A 19,627-nucleotide genomic window follows, 5' to 3' on the forward strand; every position below is an offset into this window, starting at 1 on the left:
TGAGGAAAGAGGCCACCAGGGACTTCCTCCGTCCTCTCTGGTCAGCAGCGGCAGGGCCTCCGGCCAGGCTGGGCCAGGGCCGAGTGTGGACGTGCTCTGGACACGACTGCTGGCCCTCCTGTGGCCCCGAGCACGTCCCGTCCTACAGCTCAGCAGGGCTGCCTCCAGGGCTGGGTCAGGCACTGTTCACGCTCCAAGCCTGGCCCCCTGTGACGGGGACAACTGAGGCACGGCCAAGCCCAACGTGACGATGGAGCTGGCAGCCGGATCCTGGCTGGGGCCTCGCCCTCTCGTCCTGTGAGCCACAGACCCCAGCCAGGACCCACGGGAAGGACTGTCACAGCCAGACGCTGTACCAACACTGCCCACGGGGCACGGCCGTCACCCGCTCTCAGGCAAGGACGCGGAGGCCACATCCCACGGCGGACTCCCGACCTGAACCCTGGGCTGGGAGACTGGGCTCCCCATGTTTCCCCGAGATGCAGACAGGAACATTTGACCAGCCCCTCCCCACTCGCCTACCCAACCACCCAGAGGCGAGCCCTTGGGTTATAGGGCCGAAGCATCTGGGGGCCTCTTCCATGTCCTTTCCTGCTCTCTGCAGAAAGGGGGGCCCTGCGGAGGGCCCTGGGTGCCTTCCTGCACCCGGTGTCATCAAGGTAGACTGTGTGACCACAGATGCCCCCGGGGGGAGGGGGCGGTGGGCACCAGGACACCGTTGCCCCCCTCTGTGTCCTGCAATTTGTCAGGGTCTCCCCCAGCCCCAGTGCCCTGTTCCACCCAAGAAAGGGTGGAACACTGACCTCACACCAGCATCCCCGGGGGACGCTCTCAAAGTCTCCACTGCCCGGGCCCTGACCCCACGGTCGGGACGGGCCCACACAGTGGACTTGTAAGGGTTCCCCAGGTACCAGGACTGAGAACCATTCCCCTTCCCTGTACCTCGTTCTGTTCATTTGGGAAATGGGAATAATCAAGCAATGGCAGTGGATGTGGAGGCCATAAACACCTAAGGGCCCTTCCAGATCATGCCTTAGCCCGGGCAGCCGCGGGCATCCAGGAGAGACCCCTCTGCCCACTTTACAGAGGGGAAGGCTGAGGCTCAAGAGAGACCTGTCCGAAGTCTGTAGGGCAGAGCCGGGGACCTGGGGCCACTGTGGCCCAGGCTGGTGTGCCAGGGGGAGGGGCAGAGCAGTCATCACCCCCAACCCTGGGCTTAGTGCTGGGGTAAATAGTCACCCCAACGTTGGGTTTAATATGCTGGGGGGACAGTACTGACAACCCCCAGAGGGCTGGCTGTGTTCCCCAGTGTCCCCACCTGCTCCTGTGTCCTCCCAGGGCTGGGAGGGAACAAAGGTTGGAGCCCTGCTGGGAAAGCTGCCGGGCCAGGTCGCCTCGCACGGGGCCCACCCTGAGGCCAATCCGCTCATGTGGCCAGGGGCTGGAGGTGCCCCCGGCCGCCCCTCCTCATAGCGGGGCAGCCCTCAGGCGGACCTCATGCCACAACCGATGGGCAGAAGGTGAGCACGAAGGGCCGCTGACCTGGCTGGTCTGGGTCCGCCACTCCCACCAGCCCAGTCCTGCGACACCGCGCCTGCAGCCCCGCCCCGCCCACCAGAGGGCGGGGCCTGGGGCGGGGACGGCAGGGGCCGGGTTGTGGGAAGGGACGGGACCCCCACCGCCACGACCGAGCGTTCCCTTGTAGGAAACCCACGGAGCCCCCCCGCACCCACTGCCTGCGGCCACCTCCTGGTGTCTGTCCATCGAGACGCACTTTCTGTACACAGAATAACACGAGTGGCTCCTAAGTGTACAGCGTGGTTGTGACACGTGTGCTCCCCCGGTCTCCCCACCCCTTCCAGGGTACTCCCAGCGGGCCCTGCAGAGCTCCGGGGCGCCTGCCCCCACCTTCCCTGGTCGCTGCTGCTCTGGGCCTCAGTTTCCTCATCTGACAGATGGGGAGAATTTTAGCTTCCACTTCCCAGCAGCAGGGCGAATGATGCTAATGCCTTACTCAAATTACAGCCCCAAACCCAGGCCAGGTGCCCCCCTCCACCGCTGCCCCCCCCCCCCGGCTCCCCTGCCCTGCACAGTGCCTGGCCTGCGGTGTGGCCCAGCAATGGGCAGGAAGGCAGGCGGAGAGGAGTGTTTCCGCCGAGGCCCTGGGCCCAGCGAGTGCAGACCCTGATAAGGGCGCACATGGCCAGCCGCACGTCCGCCTTTTGTCCCCAGCTCCGGTCATTCTTTCCTGCCAGGACAGAAGGACTGAGCGCCTGGCGGTGGCCTTCCTCCCGTCCGCCTCCTCTCTGCCCTGGGCTCCGAGGTCCAGGGTCTGGGGGAGTTTGAAGCCCCAGGTGGCAGGGGCCCCAGGACCAGGCAGGAATCTGGACCGAGCTGACCAGGCTTCCTTCCTGCTGGGTCCTCTCCAGGGCCAGCAGTCTGCTGGCTCAGTTCAGGGCGGTGGGGAAGCGGGGAGCGTTTGGTCAGGGAGGCTCCAGGGCCTCAGGCCCGGCTCAGGCTCCCTCGGGAGCAGACACTGCCCCCTTCCCTGCCTGAGGTCCCAGGGAAGCATGGACCTAGCTCAGCCGGACTCAGAACCCACCTCCTAGGCTGCTCATCTGTCCTAAAACGACCCAGTCCGCGTGAGCCCGACATCAAGCAGAGAGAGGGCTGTCCCCCCACCCCACTGCCCACGTGCCCCCAGGACTCAGCCACACAGTAGCTCTGGTGGGCTGGGCTGAGGTGGGCTCCACTGGCCCCCAAAGGGATCTCTCCCACCCAGTGAACTCCAGGAGCTGCGCTTGGCTGGGAAAGCGTGCCCAGGTCTGAGGGTGGGCGGTGGGCTGTAGGCAGAGCCCAGGAAGGCTGGGCTGGGTGTCTGTTTCTGGAACTCCCAAGAGAGTGGGAGAGAGGGCCTGGGACCCCTGGGGTGCTGCCTCCCCACTGGCTCCCTGGTGCCTCCAAAACATGTCCCCACACCTTGTGGGGTTGGTAGCAGGGCAGACGCTCGGGCTACCTGCTCGGGAAGCACTCTGGGGCATTTCTTTTTCTTTTACAACAGCTCTTGAGGTGTAGTTCACATACCATGCAATTCACCCATTCAAAGGGCACAATTTAGTGAGTTTGGATATATTGCGTTATTAATTATTTTACGTTGTGGTAACATATGTCAATATATGACATAAAATTTGCCATTTTGACCGTTTTCAAGTGTACCATTCAGTAGAATTAATCACATCCACATTTGTACAACCACCACTGCTATCTCTTCCCAGAACTTTTTCATTTTCCCAAACTGAAATTCTACATCCGTTCAACAGTAACTCCCCGTTCCCCGCCCCCATCAGTCTGGTTTCTGTCTGTCTGGATTTGTCCACGCGGGACATTTCCTACACATGAAGTCATACGACATTTGCCTTTTTGAGCCTGGCCTCCTTCACTCAGCTTCACGTTTCCAAGGCTCATCCATGTTGTAGCATGTGTCAGTGATTCATTCCTTTTTATGGCTGGATAATAAGCTTCATTCCGCTGCCTGGCTGGACCACGTGTGTCCTTCATCCACCATTCATCGGTGGATGGACATTCGGGCTGTTCCCCTCTTTTGGTTTTTGTGAGTAATAATAGTCACGGGCTGTGCTGTCCCCGCTTTCAGGTCCTTTGTGTCCACACCTAGGAGCGGAATGGCTGGAGGTAGTTCTATGTTTACTTTTTGAGAAACGACGGGCCCTTCATTTAAAATGTATTTGCGGGGCTTCCTTGGTGGCACAGTGGTTAAGAATCCGCCCGCCGATGCAGGGGACACAGGTTCGAGCCCTGGTCCGGGAAGATCCCACATGCCGCGGAGCAACTAAGCCTGTGCGTCACAACTACTGAGCCCGCGAGCCACAACTACTGAAGCCCGTGCGCCTAGAGCCTGTGCTCCACAACAAGGGAAGCCACCGCAATGAGAAGCCCGCACACCGCAACGAAGAGTAGCCCCCGCTCGCCGCAGCTAGAGAAAGCCCGCGCGCAGCAACGAAGACCCAACACAGCCAAAAATAAATAAAAATAAAATAGATTTTAAAAAGTAAATAAATAAAATAAAATGTATTTGCTATGAACTGTGGTCCACCCACACCGAGGGGTCCCGCTCAGCCACGGGCAGGAACATCACGGACCCAATCACAGCCAAGACCGCCTCTGAGGCCCGGAGCTGAGCGCAGGGCACTGCTGTGTGGTTCCAGGATGGCAGGGGCCAGCGGAGGGCATAGTCACCACAGGGGGTGTGGGTGCGTTGGGGGATGGGTGGCCCCTCGGTCGATTGTGGTGGGGATTACAGGGAGATTACCTCTACCAAAATCATGAAACCAGCCACGTAGAATGCATGCATCTCAGAGGGTGTTTAGGGCAGTGAGGCTGCCCACATGAGCCCATATGGTGGACACGCATCTTTACACCCCTGTCCAAACCCAGGGAACGCACCACTCCAAGCGTGACACCAGGCTGCATGGTGGACTCTGTGCGTGGTCTGTGTGGCTTCACCCCTGTAACAAGCGCACGGCTGGGAGGCACGTGGACGGCAGGGGTGGCTGCACGTTGGGGCGGGGGTCTGCGAGAACTCTCCCGACCTTCCTCTCAATATTGCCATGAACCCAAAGCTGTGCTAATAATAGTCTAGCTTTCATCCTGGCGCCCTCCGCCCGTAAGTGGCGGGCGGGGTGTTGTAGGAACACAGGGGCCCCCAGGACCCCAGGCGATGTGATGGAGAATTGGCGGTTTCTCTCTTATGCTTTTGGGCAGCAAATCCAACTGGCTCTTTCAAAACGAGCACTTATTACTTCATGGGCTGACCAACACACACAGAAAACTTGATTTTCATTTTGGAATCGTAAAATACAATATAAGTAAGCAATCTTGGACCCAGAGGGCCCTTCCTGTCCTGCCCCAGACACAGGCCCCTGGTGTCCTTGCCCCTGGAGGACTCACGTCCTATCTGGCTCCGGGGTTGGCTCCGGGGGAAGCGGGGGCACTCCTCCCCTAGCCCGTGTCCCTCTGTCCCTCCACAGCACAGCCCACAAGCTCCAGGGAGCCAGCCCAGCGAGGGGAGGCGGCTCTTTCCCTTCTGAACCTGTTCCTTCAAATGGTGGGGGAGCCGAATGGGGTGCCTCTTGAGTCAGACCCAGTGAAACAGTCATGCTCGTCCAGGATCGCATTCCTGAGCCCCGTTAACGCAGCGGAGCCCGGAGCTGGGACTCGGTGGCGGTGGAGGTGGTCATCAGTCTCGGAAGCCTGGGGCGGCCGGGGGGGCCCGGGTATGACAGCCACCTGTGCCCGCCTCCTGAGCCCTCCACCAGCCTGGGGCTCCGTGGGCAGCTGTCCACGGCCGGCCCCGAGACGACGGGCCCTCGGGGCTCCCAGTTCCACCTAGGGGTGCTCGTGCAGAGCCGCCTTCCCGCCTGTCCCAGGGCCGCTGCTGGCCTGCCTGGCCCGCAGCCTGAGCCTGGGGTTTCCGGCCATTGTGGGGGGTGGGGGGAGGGGGGCTGGCTCAGGAAGCTGTGATCCCCAGGCGGGAGGGGCAGGGGACATCCTGGCTGAGAGTCCAGCTGGCGTCCTCTGGGCCAGGATGGCAGCCCGCGGCAGCACCAATACCCTAGATGTGGGGGTGATTCCCACACCTGGGTGCCTGCCGGGCCTGGGGAGGGGCCAGACCCGCATCCCCTCCCTCCCCAGGAAAGGACGCAGGGCCCCCTTCACAGGTCACACTCTGGCGCGAGTGGGGAACGCAGAACCATTCCCCAGAGCAGGGTGTTGGTGGAGAGCTCACAGGGAGTCAGGAGACTCCAAGCCCCGCTCACCTGGGACGTCTGGAATCCTAGACACAGGGCGGGGGACGGCGGGGCAGGAATCCTAGACACAGGGCGGGGGAGGGCGGGGCAGGAAGGGGCTTTGAGAAAGCGCTGGGTGGCCCGGATTCTAATCCTGTCTCTGCCACATGCCATGTGGCCTGGAGGGGCAGTCGGTCTCTCTGAGCCTTAGTTCACTCCTGGTGCAGTGGCGGCCGAGGAGAAAACCCAAGATTTAGCCGAGGCGTCCTGAGTAATCATTGCCACAGAGGACACTGGGGCCCAGAGAAGATGGGGCTCGCCCAGAATCGCCCTGGACCCCAGGGGTCCTGAACACACAGCCCATATCAGACCCCAGACTGCTGCTCTCCCCAAGCTGCTGGGGGCCCAGCCTTCCTTATCCTGGTCCCACATCCCTAGATTGGGGGCCAGGGAGGCGAGGACGGGGTCGGGCTGGGCCTGTAGGTGCTTCCCAGGTATCAGGGTGAGTGCCGGGGAGCCCCTGCAACTCCCAGGGGCTCCAGTGGCTGAGTCCAGCACATCCAGGGGAGGGACAGGCTCCTGAGGGGTCCAATGTGACCCCTGGCTCACAGTCTGCAAGGAGGGGATGGTTCACGGGCCACGTGACGTCCCGTGAGCCTCAAGGGGCCTTGGTTCAGCTCCGAGCCCGGCCCAGAAAAGGCCACAAACTCTGGGTCCCACGTGTGCATTTCCTATTCCATCCGGGGGTCCTGGCAGGATCAGAGAGCAGCCCCTCCAGCTCTCCTGGGGTTAGCAGAGAGAGTGTGACCAGACAGCACCAGCTTGGGCAGCTCCTCAGATGCTAAAGCACAGAGTGACCTCTCGGCCCAGAAATCCCACTTCCAGATACGTTCCCAAGAAAAGGGTATACAGGCGTCCACACAAGAACTTGCACATGTGTGTTCAGAGCAGCCTGGATGCACGTCAGCTGAGGAATGGACAACACACGTCCATCCGCACAGTGGAACGTCATTCGGCCGCAAAGAGGGACGAAGCACTGACTCACGTTACAATATGCGTGAATCTCAAAACCATGATGCTGGCGGGGGGCGGGGGATGAACTGGGAGATTGGGATTGACGTGTATACACTAATACGTATAAACAGGTAACTAATAAGAACTTGCTGTATAAAAAGAAAGAAATAAAACGTTAAAAAAAACCAAAGAAACGTGATGCCGAGTGAAAGAAGTCACACACACAGGCCCCCACATCGTAGGACTCCTGCTGTAGGAAACGTCCAGAACAGGCAAGTGTACAGAGACAGAAAGTAGATGGGTGGTTGCCTAGGGCTGGGAGGTGCGGGCCATGGGGACTATGGGGAAGAGGCAGCATACGGACGCAGGTTTCTTTCAGGTGACGGAAATGTTCTAAAACTGATCACGATGATGGCTACTCAAGTGACCGTACTAAAAGCCGTGGAAGTGTACCTTTGAGCTGGTGGCTTGTGGGGTACGTCAATTACACCTCAATAGAGCTGTTATATTAGAAAAAGAAACCACTGGCTGGCCCTGGGTTCCCACCGAGCTCCGGCCCGGCCCGGAGCTCTGGCTAAGGTCACACAGCTCTCGGGACAGAGCCTGCTTGTTTGGAGCAGAGTCGCCTGCCGTGGGCGGGGGGGGCTGAGCAGGTGGGGGCGGGGGAGCCTTTCTCCTCCTCTCCTGGGCCTGGTGGGGGGTCTCTGTCCCTGCACACGTGGGCCTCTCTGGAGACCCGTAGCCCCAACGGGATGGCCACGGCGCTCCAGCCCCACACCTCACAGCCCCTGGGCCAGGCTCTGCTCTTCTCTGGGCCTCAGTTTACCCAGGTGGTCCCTAAGACCCCAGGAGCCCTGCACCCAGGGACAGAGGAGGGCCTTGCACCCCCTCGCCCAGCCACGGGGCACTGGAGCTTTTCACCGGGAAAAGAACCCAGACTAAATTTACGCCCAGGCCCGTGCACAGCGGGGAGAGGTCAGGAGGCCCCCACCCCGGCCCCTTGACGCAGTTCCCCTTCCCCTCTGGAGGGGGTTTCTATTGTTCTCGAAGCCTGGCTCCCAATCTCCCGCACACTCACTTCCTGTTTCCTGGCTGAGAGGAAACAGAGATTTCTGGCCGGGTAGCCACCCCCACCACCACCACCCCCGCCTGTCTCTTTACATTTTTCAAGATATTAAACTGTAATGACCACAGGCGGCTTGGGAGCTCAGCATCATGGACCGTGAGGCCAGGGGGACCTCAGGGCCACCCATGGGGAGCTCTGCACCGGGGGGCATGGGCCCCTTTGAGAACCTGGTGGAAGCTGTGAGCCCCTCCGCCCCCTCCCCAAAAAAGTGCTTGGGCACCAGCTGTCCACCGTGATAGTGTTTAGAGACCCCCAGGTTCCCCACAGGGCTCCCCGTCTGATCTGACAAGTGGGGAAACTGAGGCAGGGCAGCTTCCAGCCTCTAACCTCCCTGACCTGTCCGGAGGCCACGGCCGCCCCACGGAGAGGCAGACTCTCCTGGCCACACGGTCTCCCTGCGGAGGGGACCCCCCGCTGCTCCCAGCAGCCCCCCTGGCCCCCCAGACGGCTGGGATGATGGGCGGTCCGGACGCGGTGCCCGAGACCTGCCTGGGGGTGGGGGCCACCGTGCCCACCGCCCTGCAGACTGCTGGAGGTTGGAGGTCAGACTGCCCGTGATGGTCTTCGTGACCCTGAGAGGTCAGCCGTCCTCCACAGACAGGGTCAGATGGCAGAGTGAACCCCTCAGGGTGGGCCTGAGAGCCTGCGGGAGCCACACACACGCAGCCCAGCAGCAGCGAAGCTTCAGCCGCCCCGCTTGCTCTTTTCTTCCCCGAAGGCCTCGGAGGGCCTGGCTCCCGGCTCTCCCTGAGTGGGCAGGGCGGGGAGGGGACAGGATGGCCCAAGATGGGGGTGCTGAACCGTGGTCCACCTCCATTAGCCTGTTCCCCCCTCCACATACACACGTCGGTTCTCTGGAACTTCCCTTTCCCTCCCGGGAGATAAAGTGTTTTTTCCCCTCCATGTTAATGGCCGCCCCATCCATCGGGCTTGGCAAATTGCAGCCTGACCGTGAGTGGGGCTTCCGTCCAGGGAGCCAGGCAGGGAGCGCAAGCCTCCCTCCCTCACCCCCCACGACAGGGGGAGCTCTGAGGGGCTGGGGGCAGCGTGGGTTCCAGGCAGAGCCGGGCACGGGGACAAGCCCGGGCCATGGGGCTGAGGACCCCAGGATTAGGGCCCGGCCACAGCCCCGGGAAGGAGGGTGTCAGGCTCTGTCCTGGGCTCTCCCTGCTCAGCAAGGCTCCTGCAGGGGTCAGCCCGGACCACCACTGCCCACCTGCCAGCTTCCAGGCGGGACCCGGTGCCCAGCTCCTGGCCATAGTCAGCACCTTGACCTTGACCTTGACCCCGACCTGGCCAACAGCTCTAGAAACAAACATTTCATGGAGGCTCCTGGGAGCCGGGGATGCACTGCACACCCACAGCAGAAATTACGCCAGGGGACCCCCCAAGCTTACTCCCCAGGGGTGGTCTCTCCTCTCTCCACTGTCCAGACCACTGGTGCCCTGGGATGTTCACTGTGCCTGCATTCTACAGACCGCTCAGCGAAGCAGAGGCTCGGAGCTCGGCCCCCTCAGAGCTGCCCTGCTCCCCAAGTGCCCCCTGCCCAGCTCTCACCCCCACCCTGGTATCTCCCCCATAAAATGAATCTTTCCCCAGGGAGGAAATCTGTTGTTCAAAAAAGAAGATTTTCTCCATCTCCCTGTATTAAAGAAATAACAACACGGCAATACCCCTGCAAAATCATCAGAGTGGGGGCTTCCCTGGTGGCACAGTGGTTGAGAGTCCGCCTGCCGATGCAGGGGACGCGAGTTCGTGCCCCGGTCCGGGAAGATCCCACATGCCACGGAGCGGCTGGGCCCGTGAGCCATGGCCGCTGAGCCTGCGCATCCGGAGCCTGTGCTCCGCAACGGGAGAGGCCACAACAGTGAGAGGCCCGCGTACCGCAAAAAAAAAAAAAAGAAACTCATCAGAGTGGCTAAAATGAAAGAGCGGAGAGCAGTAAGTGCTGACGAGGCTGCCGGGCGTCCAGTGCACTCCCGCACTGTGGGTGTGGGAAACCCGGAGAAATGTCGGGCAGTGGTTGGTTTCATGCCTCTCCTGGAAGCAGCGACTCTCCCAGGAAGTGTGGTGACCAGGATGGGTCAGTGGCAGAGCCCATGGAGACCCTCTGGGAACCGAGGCCGGGGGGTGGTGAAGGACATGTTCTGGGCCTCCATCTGAGCAGCAGAAAGGTTGTGACGGCTGCGTGGGTGGTCCCCAGGGAGGGAGGATGGGGAACAGCAAGGAGAAGGGGCCAAGGGTCCCCTGAGGGCCTCCTGCTGCCCAGGCACCCCTGGGCTCCACGACCAGAGCTTCCATTTCCCGCCAGCCGACCTCAGATGACCATCTTCCCTTGTGAGCCCCAGCTGCATCAGCTCGAGGGTAAGACGTGCGCCTGCCACAAGCCGCACGGCCATGGGCACTTCTAACAGAGGTGCAAGGCGGGAGTCAGGGGTGTTGGGGGGGAGATGAAGACCCCCAGCTGCTGGACAGACCCCATTCTCCCTGTGGGACCTCTGGCTCCCTGTGGGACCTGGCCCAGCACTGGAGACAGCTCACTGGCCCCAGGGGAAGGCGAGCTGCCTTCCAGCCTCACTGGGGACGGGTCACTGGACCGAGCGCACGCGTCCCTTGATGAAGGGTCAGCCGCATCTGGCGTGAATCTGGCTGACAGAGCCATCCTGTCCCCGAGGCCAGCGGGCCACTCCGGGGGATAAACAGGAAGCCCCATCTCTCCCCTGCTCTGTCCGCTGCGCCTTCCCTCCTGCAGCCCGGCTCACACGCCGCGCCCGGCACCCCTCAGGCCGCCTCAGATGCCCACGCTGGCCTCTGCTGGGGGCTTGGTCCATCCACTCCTGGGCCTGTGGAGGCCAAAAGCCCGGCGGTGAGGGCTCCCAGGAAGGTCCCAGGAGGACCAGGAGACCCTGGCCGCCCCCGCCATGCCCCCGGCCTGACCAGCACGCTCTGGGAAGGTAAGGCAGCACGACTCACCTTCAGTCAACCTCAGCACGCCTGTAGGCAGGCTGGGAGGCAGCTCCATCTCACCTACTGACCGTGGGGCAGATGGGGAAACCGAGGCCCGCTGTGGCCAGAGGCTCCAGCCGTGCGAGCCAAAGCTGGGACCAGAACACCAGCTTCCCGACCCCACTGGGGCCCTGCCTTGGACGCCACACCCAAGGCCAGCGAGGCTCCGGGTTCGGGTCTCTGAGCCACCCAGGTGTGGACGGCCTGGAGGTCGCTGATCAATCCCACCAGGTGGCCACCTCCACGCTGGGCCTGTGGGGTGGGGGTAGCTGGCCAGAGGGGGGTCTGCCCTGCCCTCAGGGGAGGCACCAACTCCTTCCCAAACTGGCTCCTGCTGTGGTGGTGTGCTGGATGATCTCCAACAGACGCCAGGGTCGGGCGGGTTGGGGGCGGCAGGGGGGCCTCGTTGAGGATGAGGGTAGTCCTGGCCCGCCCCAGTAGACTCCCCTCCAGCCTGGACCACAGAGTGAGCTCCACCCACCCCAGCACCTGGGAAGGGGGCCCATGGGGCAGGAAGCACCTGTGACCCCTCTGCCGGCCCCCAAGACCCTCCTGGAGTCTGAGGAGGTGCCAGCCAGCACCAGCCCACCGTCCTGTGCAGACCCTCCCGGTCCCGGACCTGCGGCGGGTTAGAGCAGGACCCTAGCCCATCTCCCGCGTCTGGCTCTGAGGCTCTGGGACCTGAGAGTGGAGGGCACCGTGGGGTTTTAGGTGACAGGCCGGACCAGGCTGGCATGTGGAGGCAAAGCCTCCTTTCCTTGCCCTGGTTCTGGTCTCGGCCCAGGAGGGGCTGTGGGAGGGCAGAGCTTGTCGGGAGCGGGGGAGTCACAGAGCAGTGGGGGTCCCAGAACCAGTGGGCAGCAGCGGCAGAGCCTGGGCAGGGAAGGCTGGGATGTGGAGGACCCGGGATCTGCCTTCCCCATACCTGTAATTCCACCATTCAACCCACCACTCTGTCTCTGTGCTCTGGGCATCCTTCCAGAAAGTTCCCTATCAGGCTCATGCTTTAGAGGGAGGGGTGGCCCATTAACCGTTACACAAAGTTGGCTAATTAGCTACTCCCAACCTCAGCCCGTCCCCTGGCAGGGATAGGTCTGCCCCTGGAGTGGGGGCACAGGAGGAACTGGGGGCTCACTGAGAAAAGAGAGAAAGGGGACAGCTTCTGTCCTGATCCGTCCCTGCTCACCTGAGGTGAATCTCTTTCCTCCCTGGGCCTCAGTCTCCGCATCCATACACAGAAGGGGCGGGCCCAGCCAACCCTGATGTCTGCTGTTTCTTCCACCCAGGGGCACAGAGCAGATCCCTGGGCCTAGGGTTAGGGTTAGGGTTAGGGTTAGGGATAGGGTTAGGGTTAGGGTTAGAGTCTTTGTGATGTGGGCAGAGGGTCACCTCCTTGGTGGGAGCAAAGCCCAACTTGGCCCCTACACTCTCGAAAGTACACTCAACAGGACATACTCAGTGTATGGTTTGGGAACGCTAACCCTTCTGGACAGATGTGCCCTCGGGTGGGAGAGCCATGGGGCCGAGAGTGGGCCACGTGGGTTGGAGGGGAAGAGATGGGGGATGAGCGCCCCCAGACCTCCTTGCGCTCAAACCAGCAACACTTGACGGCCCGGAGCCTTGTCAGCCGTCACCGCCACCTCACTCGCTGGCAGCTCTCTTGGCCCCATGGGATAGATGGGGAAACTGAGGCCCGGAGAACAGAAGGCCCTGGCTGACCCCAGCCTCATGCCTGCAAGAGACCCTCCTATGGGGGCGGGGAAGGGAGCAGTCCCTGCTGGCCACTGAGACCCGCCAGAAGGGTGGGCAGACTTCCCTCCTGCTCTCGGAGGCATTCGGGGGCGTGGGGGGTTGGGGGTGGAATTTCCCAAGCTGCTCCGGCCTCCCTCTTGGCCGGAAAATCCATTTGGGTGGGGCCGGAGGGAGGTAGGGCTGAGCGGAGATGCTCAAGGCCAGAGTCGGAGAGGGTCCCACCTGTGGGTGGGCGAGTGCTGACCCCGGAGCAGGGCTCGGACCCGAGGACAATGGGGTTTTTGGGGGCGCTGCTCACTCAGAGCCCTCAGCCAGGTGTGTCCTCAGTAGCTGCCCAGTTCCTTTGGGCACCCAGCCAACTAGCATCTCGGCAACAGGTGCTCGGCCTGCGGGCCCCCAGCTCCACCTAAATGAGGAAATTGAGCTGGGGGGCTGGACCACCTGGAGGGTCTGAAGGAGCACCCCCTTTGGCCACCTAGAGGCTCCTGCATCCCTCCCGCAATGCCCCCCTCAGCCTCTGGAAGCCAAGGGAGGAGAGGGGGCCTGGGAACGCGCTTTGCCCTCCCCTGAAGAGGGGCCTGGAAGTAGGACTGGGGGCTTTCGCCCATGCTTGCACACGCCCAGGAGTAGGGGGCCCACCGCCCCATTCCTAGAGAAGTCCTGAGTCTCTGAGCTGACGTCTGCCTCTCTCCGTCACCCCCCACCATGGCCACTCTAGGCCCCAGGGACTCACAGAGCGGGCTGTTCTCAGCCCACCCAGCCTCCTGCCCCATCCCCCGCTCTCTTCTGGCCGCTCCCACCCCCGGGCCCTGGCACACACATCCGGGGGTGCAGGTGCACGCCCTGGGGGTCACAGGAAGAACGGCCCCCTCCATGGAGCCGCACTAATGTGGTCCCACCAGCTTGGTGGACCCACGGCCCTGGGAGGGCCCTGTGTGCCAGCCATGTCCTCTGTCACACACTGGGCCCAGCTGGGCCCCAGGGTCACCAGCCAGGCTGCAGCTGGGCCCAAGCGCCGTCTCTGGTTGCTTCAGGATTAGAGTCTGGTCCCCGGGGAGAGCTCCCCCACCCCTGCCCCTGCCGCTGGGCCCGGCCCCTCCCTCGGCGGCCCCCCACCGCCCCTCGGCCTCCTGTTTGTTCACTGACAGATCCCCGTTATCAGCGGACAGCACACACAGGAAGTCCGGCTGGGAAGGGCCCATCCCAACCCCGATTTACACGGGGACGGAGCATAAAAAGCCGCCCTTCCTCGCTCCGGGAGGAGCCTCCCTGCCCCGAGTCCACCGTCCCCATGGCCAAGACGGAGGCTCCAGCCAACAGGACAGGCAGGCGGCCTCGGGAGTTGCCTCAAGGCGGCCGGCGAGGGGTAGGGCCCAACCCTGGCCTGAGGGGGCAGCAGTGGTGGCCATGGCCGAGCCAGCCCCGGGGCGGCACCAGGTAGGGCAGGGGTGGCCTTGGAGGGCAGGGAGGGGGGAGGGCAGGGCGAGCGCCCCTCTGCGGGCTCTGTGAACCGCGGGCACCTGCGGGCTGAGCTCCGAGGGTCTGCGCTCCCCTAGCTGGGACCACCGCATCATACCCCCATCGGTGCCATCCTCACCTTGGCCAAGGGCACCCACTGGGGGGGGCACAGTCTGGATGCCAGTCTGGCCTGCCCGACACTGACGCTTACGCTGGGCAGCCCAGCAGCTGCTGTGACCCCTGGACGGAGAAGCCAGTGCAACGGCCTCCCTGCGCCTCGCACGCCCTCCCGAGCCCACTCTGATTTCCCAGGGAAGCCCCCAGGGTTGGCAGTAAGGCCACCTCAGCTGGCCCCTCTTCTCTGTGACCTGCGTGTCCCGAGGGCATCATCCCCCAAGGGTGGGAGAGCACCCCAAGGGTGTCGGGGAGGGGCGCCGGTGAGGGGTGGGAACCCCAAAGCCAAATCTAGAGCCAGGAGGAGCCATGCAAGTGGGGGGCACTAGCACAGCCCCAGCAGGAGCCCCCCTCTTCTGCTGCGCTGGCTGGGGGCGGGCAGAGGGACAGCTTGGTGCAGCGCCGTGTGGGCGCTCTCTTGGGTCCCCTTGCAGCCTAGGGGAGCCCCCCACCCAGAGCAGCCCAGGTCCCCGAGCAGCAGGGCCTTTCCTGGCCTCTGACAGTCTTGTTGTCACATCCACCCCAGCAGTCTGTGTGACAAACACCCACTTTCCAGATGAGAAAGCAGGTGCTGACGGTCCGCCCGGCTTAGCAGCGGAGCGAGGACCAGCCACGCAGCTCGCCAGGCCCCTTTCTGTCCAGGCCTGAGGTCAAAGGGTCAAGTGACCAGCTTCAGGGACTGGATGGGGGCAGGGAACAGGGCAGGGCAACTCTCCCTCCAGTCCCCCTGGGCCTGGCCCTTAACTCTCTACTGCCTGGGGCTGCCTGCTTGGGTTGGGGGTGGGGGGAGAGACACCACGCCAGGGACCACCCCCCACTTCACAGTCACAGGCATCCCAGCCCCCGCCACCCCAGCCACCCTCAGGTCATCTTCCAGGGGCTTCCAGGGACCCCTGGTCCAGGAAGGGGCTCCTGTCCAGCCTCCTGTGTCCCCTCCCTTCCTTTACCTCCTGTGCACCAAAGTAGGCCTGATCCGTATGCCCCCCGAGCTGAAGGCCCCCCTCCCCATGAACCTACAGGATGCCCTCCCAGCACCCCGGGCTTTGCAGAGCTTTCCATCCCGGGATTCAGGACCCCCGGGCAACAGGGTGTGGGCAGGCCTGAGAGGCCCGTTCGTCTCTGGCCATCAGAGGGGTGGGGGTCTGTAGGCCAAGTGCAGGCCAAGCTCCCACAGCCATATGGAGGCTGGCCCCGTCCCCCTCCCCAGCCCCTGGATGTCACGGTGACCAAGGCTGTGCGCTAACCCACACCGTGTCTCTGATCCGCAGACCCCGGCACAGGAGAGGAAAGGGCAGCCCCCACCGCTCAGAAGAGCAGCTGCCACCAGTGTCCGGGGCATGAGGGAGACTGCTTCTCCAGGTGAGTGCCACAGGTGATGCTCTGGGCAGCAGCCTGGAGCCTGGCTGGGCCTGGGCACGGTTTACACGCGCGCGCACACAGACACACACACACACACACACACACACACAGACACACACACACACACACACACACACACACACACACACACGCGGGACTGGGCTGCAGTTCCAGGGCAGAAAGTGCCGAGAGGCGCAGGCCCAGGGTGTCACGCGCACTAACGGCTGTGACACGCTGGTGCAGACGTGAGAGCTCCCCAGGGGAGGAGGGGCTGGGGCACCTGGCTCCAGCTGTGCCGGCTGCTGTCTCTGTGGGCACTGCTGGCCACTCCACCACATGGGGCTTCTTTAGCCCATGTTGCAAATGTGGAGAGGGAGCCTGGAGAGGAGAGGAGAGGTGACTGGCCCAGGAGCCCCCAGTGGTGACCATGCACTTGAGGGACTCCTTGGAGGCCTGATGAGAACTCAGGGGCGGTCCCAACTGTCCTGAACAAAGGGGGCACCAGGTGGGAGCCTGGCAGGCCCCCTAACCTGGCACACTGGCTGGGAGGGAGGCTCGGTGTTACACCTAGGACCCGGCGGCGCTCTGCCGAGCCCCGCCCCCACCTGTATGACCTCTGGAAGTACCGGCTACGAGCCTGGGGATCACTGACGTCCACCCCACGTGTGGCTGCAGGGCAGCGGTCAGCTTTAGCTAGCCCCTGGTGCCTAGGGAGCTGGCCACCCGGGTGCTATGGCCATCCCCGGGAGTCGGTGCTCAGCCTAGGGGAGTCGAGAGCTGGCTACCCGCGGCCAGCGCGGGCTCCCCGTGCGGCCTCCGGGCACCTGGCTGCCGGCTCAGCCCTGCGTCCTCGGGAGCCGGCTGGGAGGGGCAGTAGCGCTCGGAGGCGGGGAGTGCGTCAGGAGACCCGGTTCCAGCTGACTCACTGCTCGGCCCCCGGGGCGCCGTCCGCCGCGGGGCCTCAGTTTCCCAACCTGCGCAATGGGGGCGGGCGGGGGTTCGGAGCCCACCCAGGGTGGGGGCGGGCCGGGGGCGGGCCGGGAGGGGCGGGGCCGGGGTTGGCGGGCGGGCGGGGCCGGGGCCCCTCTGCGCGGCGGCGACAGCGGCGCGTGCGCGCCCCGGATCGGGCGGTGAGTGCGGAGGGAGCGGGGCGCCCGGCTGGGGACGCGGGGACGGCCGCGGGCGGGGGTCTGTTCGCCGTTCGGGCTGGGGGCGGGGGCCTCGCCGCGCGCGGAGCTGGGGGGCGACGCAGGGCGACCGCGGGGAGCCCAAAGGTGAGCGGGCCGGGAGCGCCGGGCTCTGCCGCGCGGGCACCCGAACCCCAGCCCGGCCCCGGATCTCGCGGCTGGGTCCGGAGAATGGGCCCAGCGGCCTTGGGAAAGGGCGCCCCCTGCTGGTGACAGGTGACCCGGGCCGGGCCGCGTGGGGGGGCCCGGGCGGGGGAGGGGTGGGGCGCCGCAGCTCCTCATCCCCCTATCCGGGCCCTGCGGCTCCCCCAGGGCCTGACTCAGAGCCTCGCGGGTCCCGGACCCCGCAGCCCAGGCCAGCGGTACCCTGCGGTGGCGGAGCGGGGGGACGTGTCACTCCACCCTCGCTCCCACTCCCCACGGAGCCGGCCGTGCGGGGGGAAGGGGAGACGTGGGGTGGGCGGTGGAGAGGGCGCACCCCCAGGGAATCAGTCTTGTAATCTCACTCCGCCTCTCCGCATCCACCCCCGCCCATCCAAACGTCCAAAGCACCCCTCACGGTGGAAGGGGGGAACCCAGGGCTATCGCCCCGCGGTGGAGTCAGGCCCCTCCCTCTAACGACTGTCTCCCCGGGTGGGGGCAGCGAGGCGGCAGCCCGGGGCAGGTGGGAGGGAAGGTGGTGGCAGGGCTCGTGCAGACACTCAAAGGGGATGGGACATTATTGCTTATCATTCTGGAGGCACCACAGACCACCCTGCCCTGGCTCCCCCGCCCCAGCAGGGCTGTAACACCAAAGGGAAATGAGATTCTGCCAGCCCAGCACAGGCTGGTCAGCGCCATCGGCTTCCTCTGGCCTAGGGGAAAAGCGTGACTTTCAAAAATCAACTCTCTTCTTTTAAAAAGCACGATTTCCTTTCTAACCAGCTTCCGATAGGTTGGGGAGGTGCTTGGGGTGGGTGTTTGTGGAGGACAGTTACATTTGCATGAGATGCACCGCCCTCCAGGTGCCCGGTGTGGGAGAGCTCAGGGTCTGCGGAACCCCGGAGGCCCCTGCCCAGCCCTGCCAGCCCCCCGGCCCACCTCTGCCTTCCCAGGACCCACTCCGCAGGACCACCTGTCCGCACCATTTCAATTCTTGCCTGGACCGCCACCAGGCCCGCTGTCTAACAGTGTGCTCCCCCCGAGTTCATCTTCCGAGCCAACTGTGACTGGCAGGACATGTCCCTGCCCAGAAACAGCTAAGAAGCACCCCCCCGCCGCCCCAAAACTAAGTGCAGCACCTCAGCTGCCCGCTGCAGCCTCTGCCTGCTCGGCCACCCAGCCCTCCCCTCTCAGGCCCGTGACAGAGAACAGGAGGTGCAGGAAAGCCTTCGTGCAGCTGCCTTCCTGCCCAGCCCAGGGCCGCGTGGTGCCGTGGGAAGAGCATGGACCGAACACCCAGCTGAACCCCCGCGTGGACCAGGCGAGGCGTCGCCTCCCTCTGGGTCGGCCTGGGCGGGCATCTGGGGCTCAGTAATGCTCATGGTGGTTTATGGGACTGACCATAAACCAGAGGAGCCAGAGGAGGGGCCTCCAAGACCCTAGTGGTGTCTTTGAGGAAAGTGAGTCCCAGAGTCCCAGAGAGGAAGGTGACTGTGCCCAGCCTCTGCTCCCCGCCCCCACCACACACACCAGTTCATCTCCTTCCTGTGCCCTTTCCTTCGCGCGGGCGGCGGTGGGGGGGCCTGCAGGGCCGGGCTCAGCCCACCTGGGGGAAACCTCAGATGGGGCGCCCGGAGCATGGGAGCAGAGAGCTCCCAGCTCCCCAGACCCTTGGCTGTGCACACAGATAGCAGCCCCACCCCCGTCCCCTTGGCTTGCCGCAGACCATCAGTTCCCGGCTGGGGGCTCCCGGGAATTCCTCTCTGGGCCTCCCTGGCTCCCATCCACAGCCAGGGCAGGAACAGTGACCGGCTCCACTGGCGTGTGGGGGGGGGCTGCTCCAGTCCCCCCACCATGTGGGTGCCCAGTAGGGCCACTGTCTTGGGAGCCCTGGAGGCTGTCTGCAGCAGCGGTTTAGTCCCCGTCAGGGGAATGACCCCCTCCTAAGTGCAGGCCCCGGCCCCACCCTGAGGAGGACCATAGTGGCCCCTGCCTGCTGGGCACCTGCACCCCAGTGGACCCCCAAGCCACCACGGCTGGCTCCCCGTCTGGCACGTGAGGTCACTGAAGCCCACAAGGGCACAGCCAGCTGGGGATGGGGGGGTTCCGCCCCGCCACTAACACCCCAATTGCAGACTGAGGCGGGGAGCACAAACCCTGCCCTGTGGGAAGGGCACCAACCCAGCCGGGGGACGGAGACGTAGTCCAGATGCCGGCCCTGGGCCCCCACCTTCCCCAGTGAACTTGACCAAGCCCAGCGTTGCCCAGGTGTCTCTCTCCCCAGGCGAGGGCTTCAGCTTCTGTTCCCAGGCCCCGGATGTCGTGGCCCTTCTGTGGCCCCTGGGCGGGCTGTATGTGGCTGGTGAGGGGCCGGCCTCCCTGTCCAGGTGGGTTGGGGGTGGGGAGAGCTGACACCGCCCGTGGAGGCTCTGCCGCTGCGGTGAGGTCCCAACAAAGTGGGTGAGCTGGGCAGGTGTCACGGAGCCAAGAGGACAGTCTCCACGAGGGGCACGGGCTCGAGGCGGGATCTGCAGAGGGACTTCCAGGCTTGTGCTTTGCGCTTCAGGCCATCCTGAGGAGAAGGCCGTTCCATCCGGAAACACAGG

At 64.1% G+C, this 19,627-nt stretch overlaps 1 protein-coding gene across 1 annotated transcript; it reads left to right on the forward strand.

The window, feature by feature from the left end:
- Positions 1 to 250: 250 nt before the first annotated feature.
- Positions 251 to 19,597, forward strand: LOC136125167 (collagen alpha-2(I) chain-like). The gene is made up of 16 exons (XM_065879981.1): positions 251 to 297; positions 605 to 659; positions 750 to 892; positions 5,214 to 5,497; positions 8,389 to 8,546; positions 10,697 to 10,898; positions 13,851 to 14,068; positions 14,259 to 14,492; positions 15,354 to 15,422; positions 15,603 to 15,693; positions 16,369 to 16,967; positions 17,193 to 17,311; positions 18,216 to 18,392; positions 18,975 to 19,076; positions 19,157 to 19,408; positions 19,588 to 19,597. The coding sequence occupies exons 1-16, from the start codon at positions 251 to 253 to the stop codon at positions 19,595 to 19,597; spliced, it is 2,760 nt and encodes a 919-aa protein (XP_065736053.1).
- The last annotated feature ends 30 nt before the right edge of the window (positions 19,598 to 19,627 follow it).

This window comes from Phocoena phocoena, chromosome 6, assembly GCF_963924675.1.
Source record: "Phocoena phocoena chromosome 6, mPhoPho1.1, whole genome shotgun sequence".
Classification (NCBI taxonomy): Eukaryota; Metazoa; Chordata; class Mammalia; order Artiodactyla; family Phocoenidae; genus Phocoena; species Phocoena phocoena.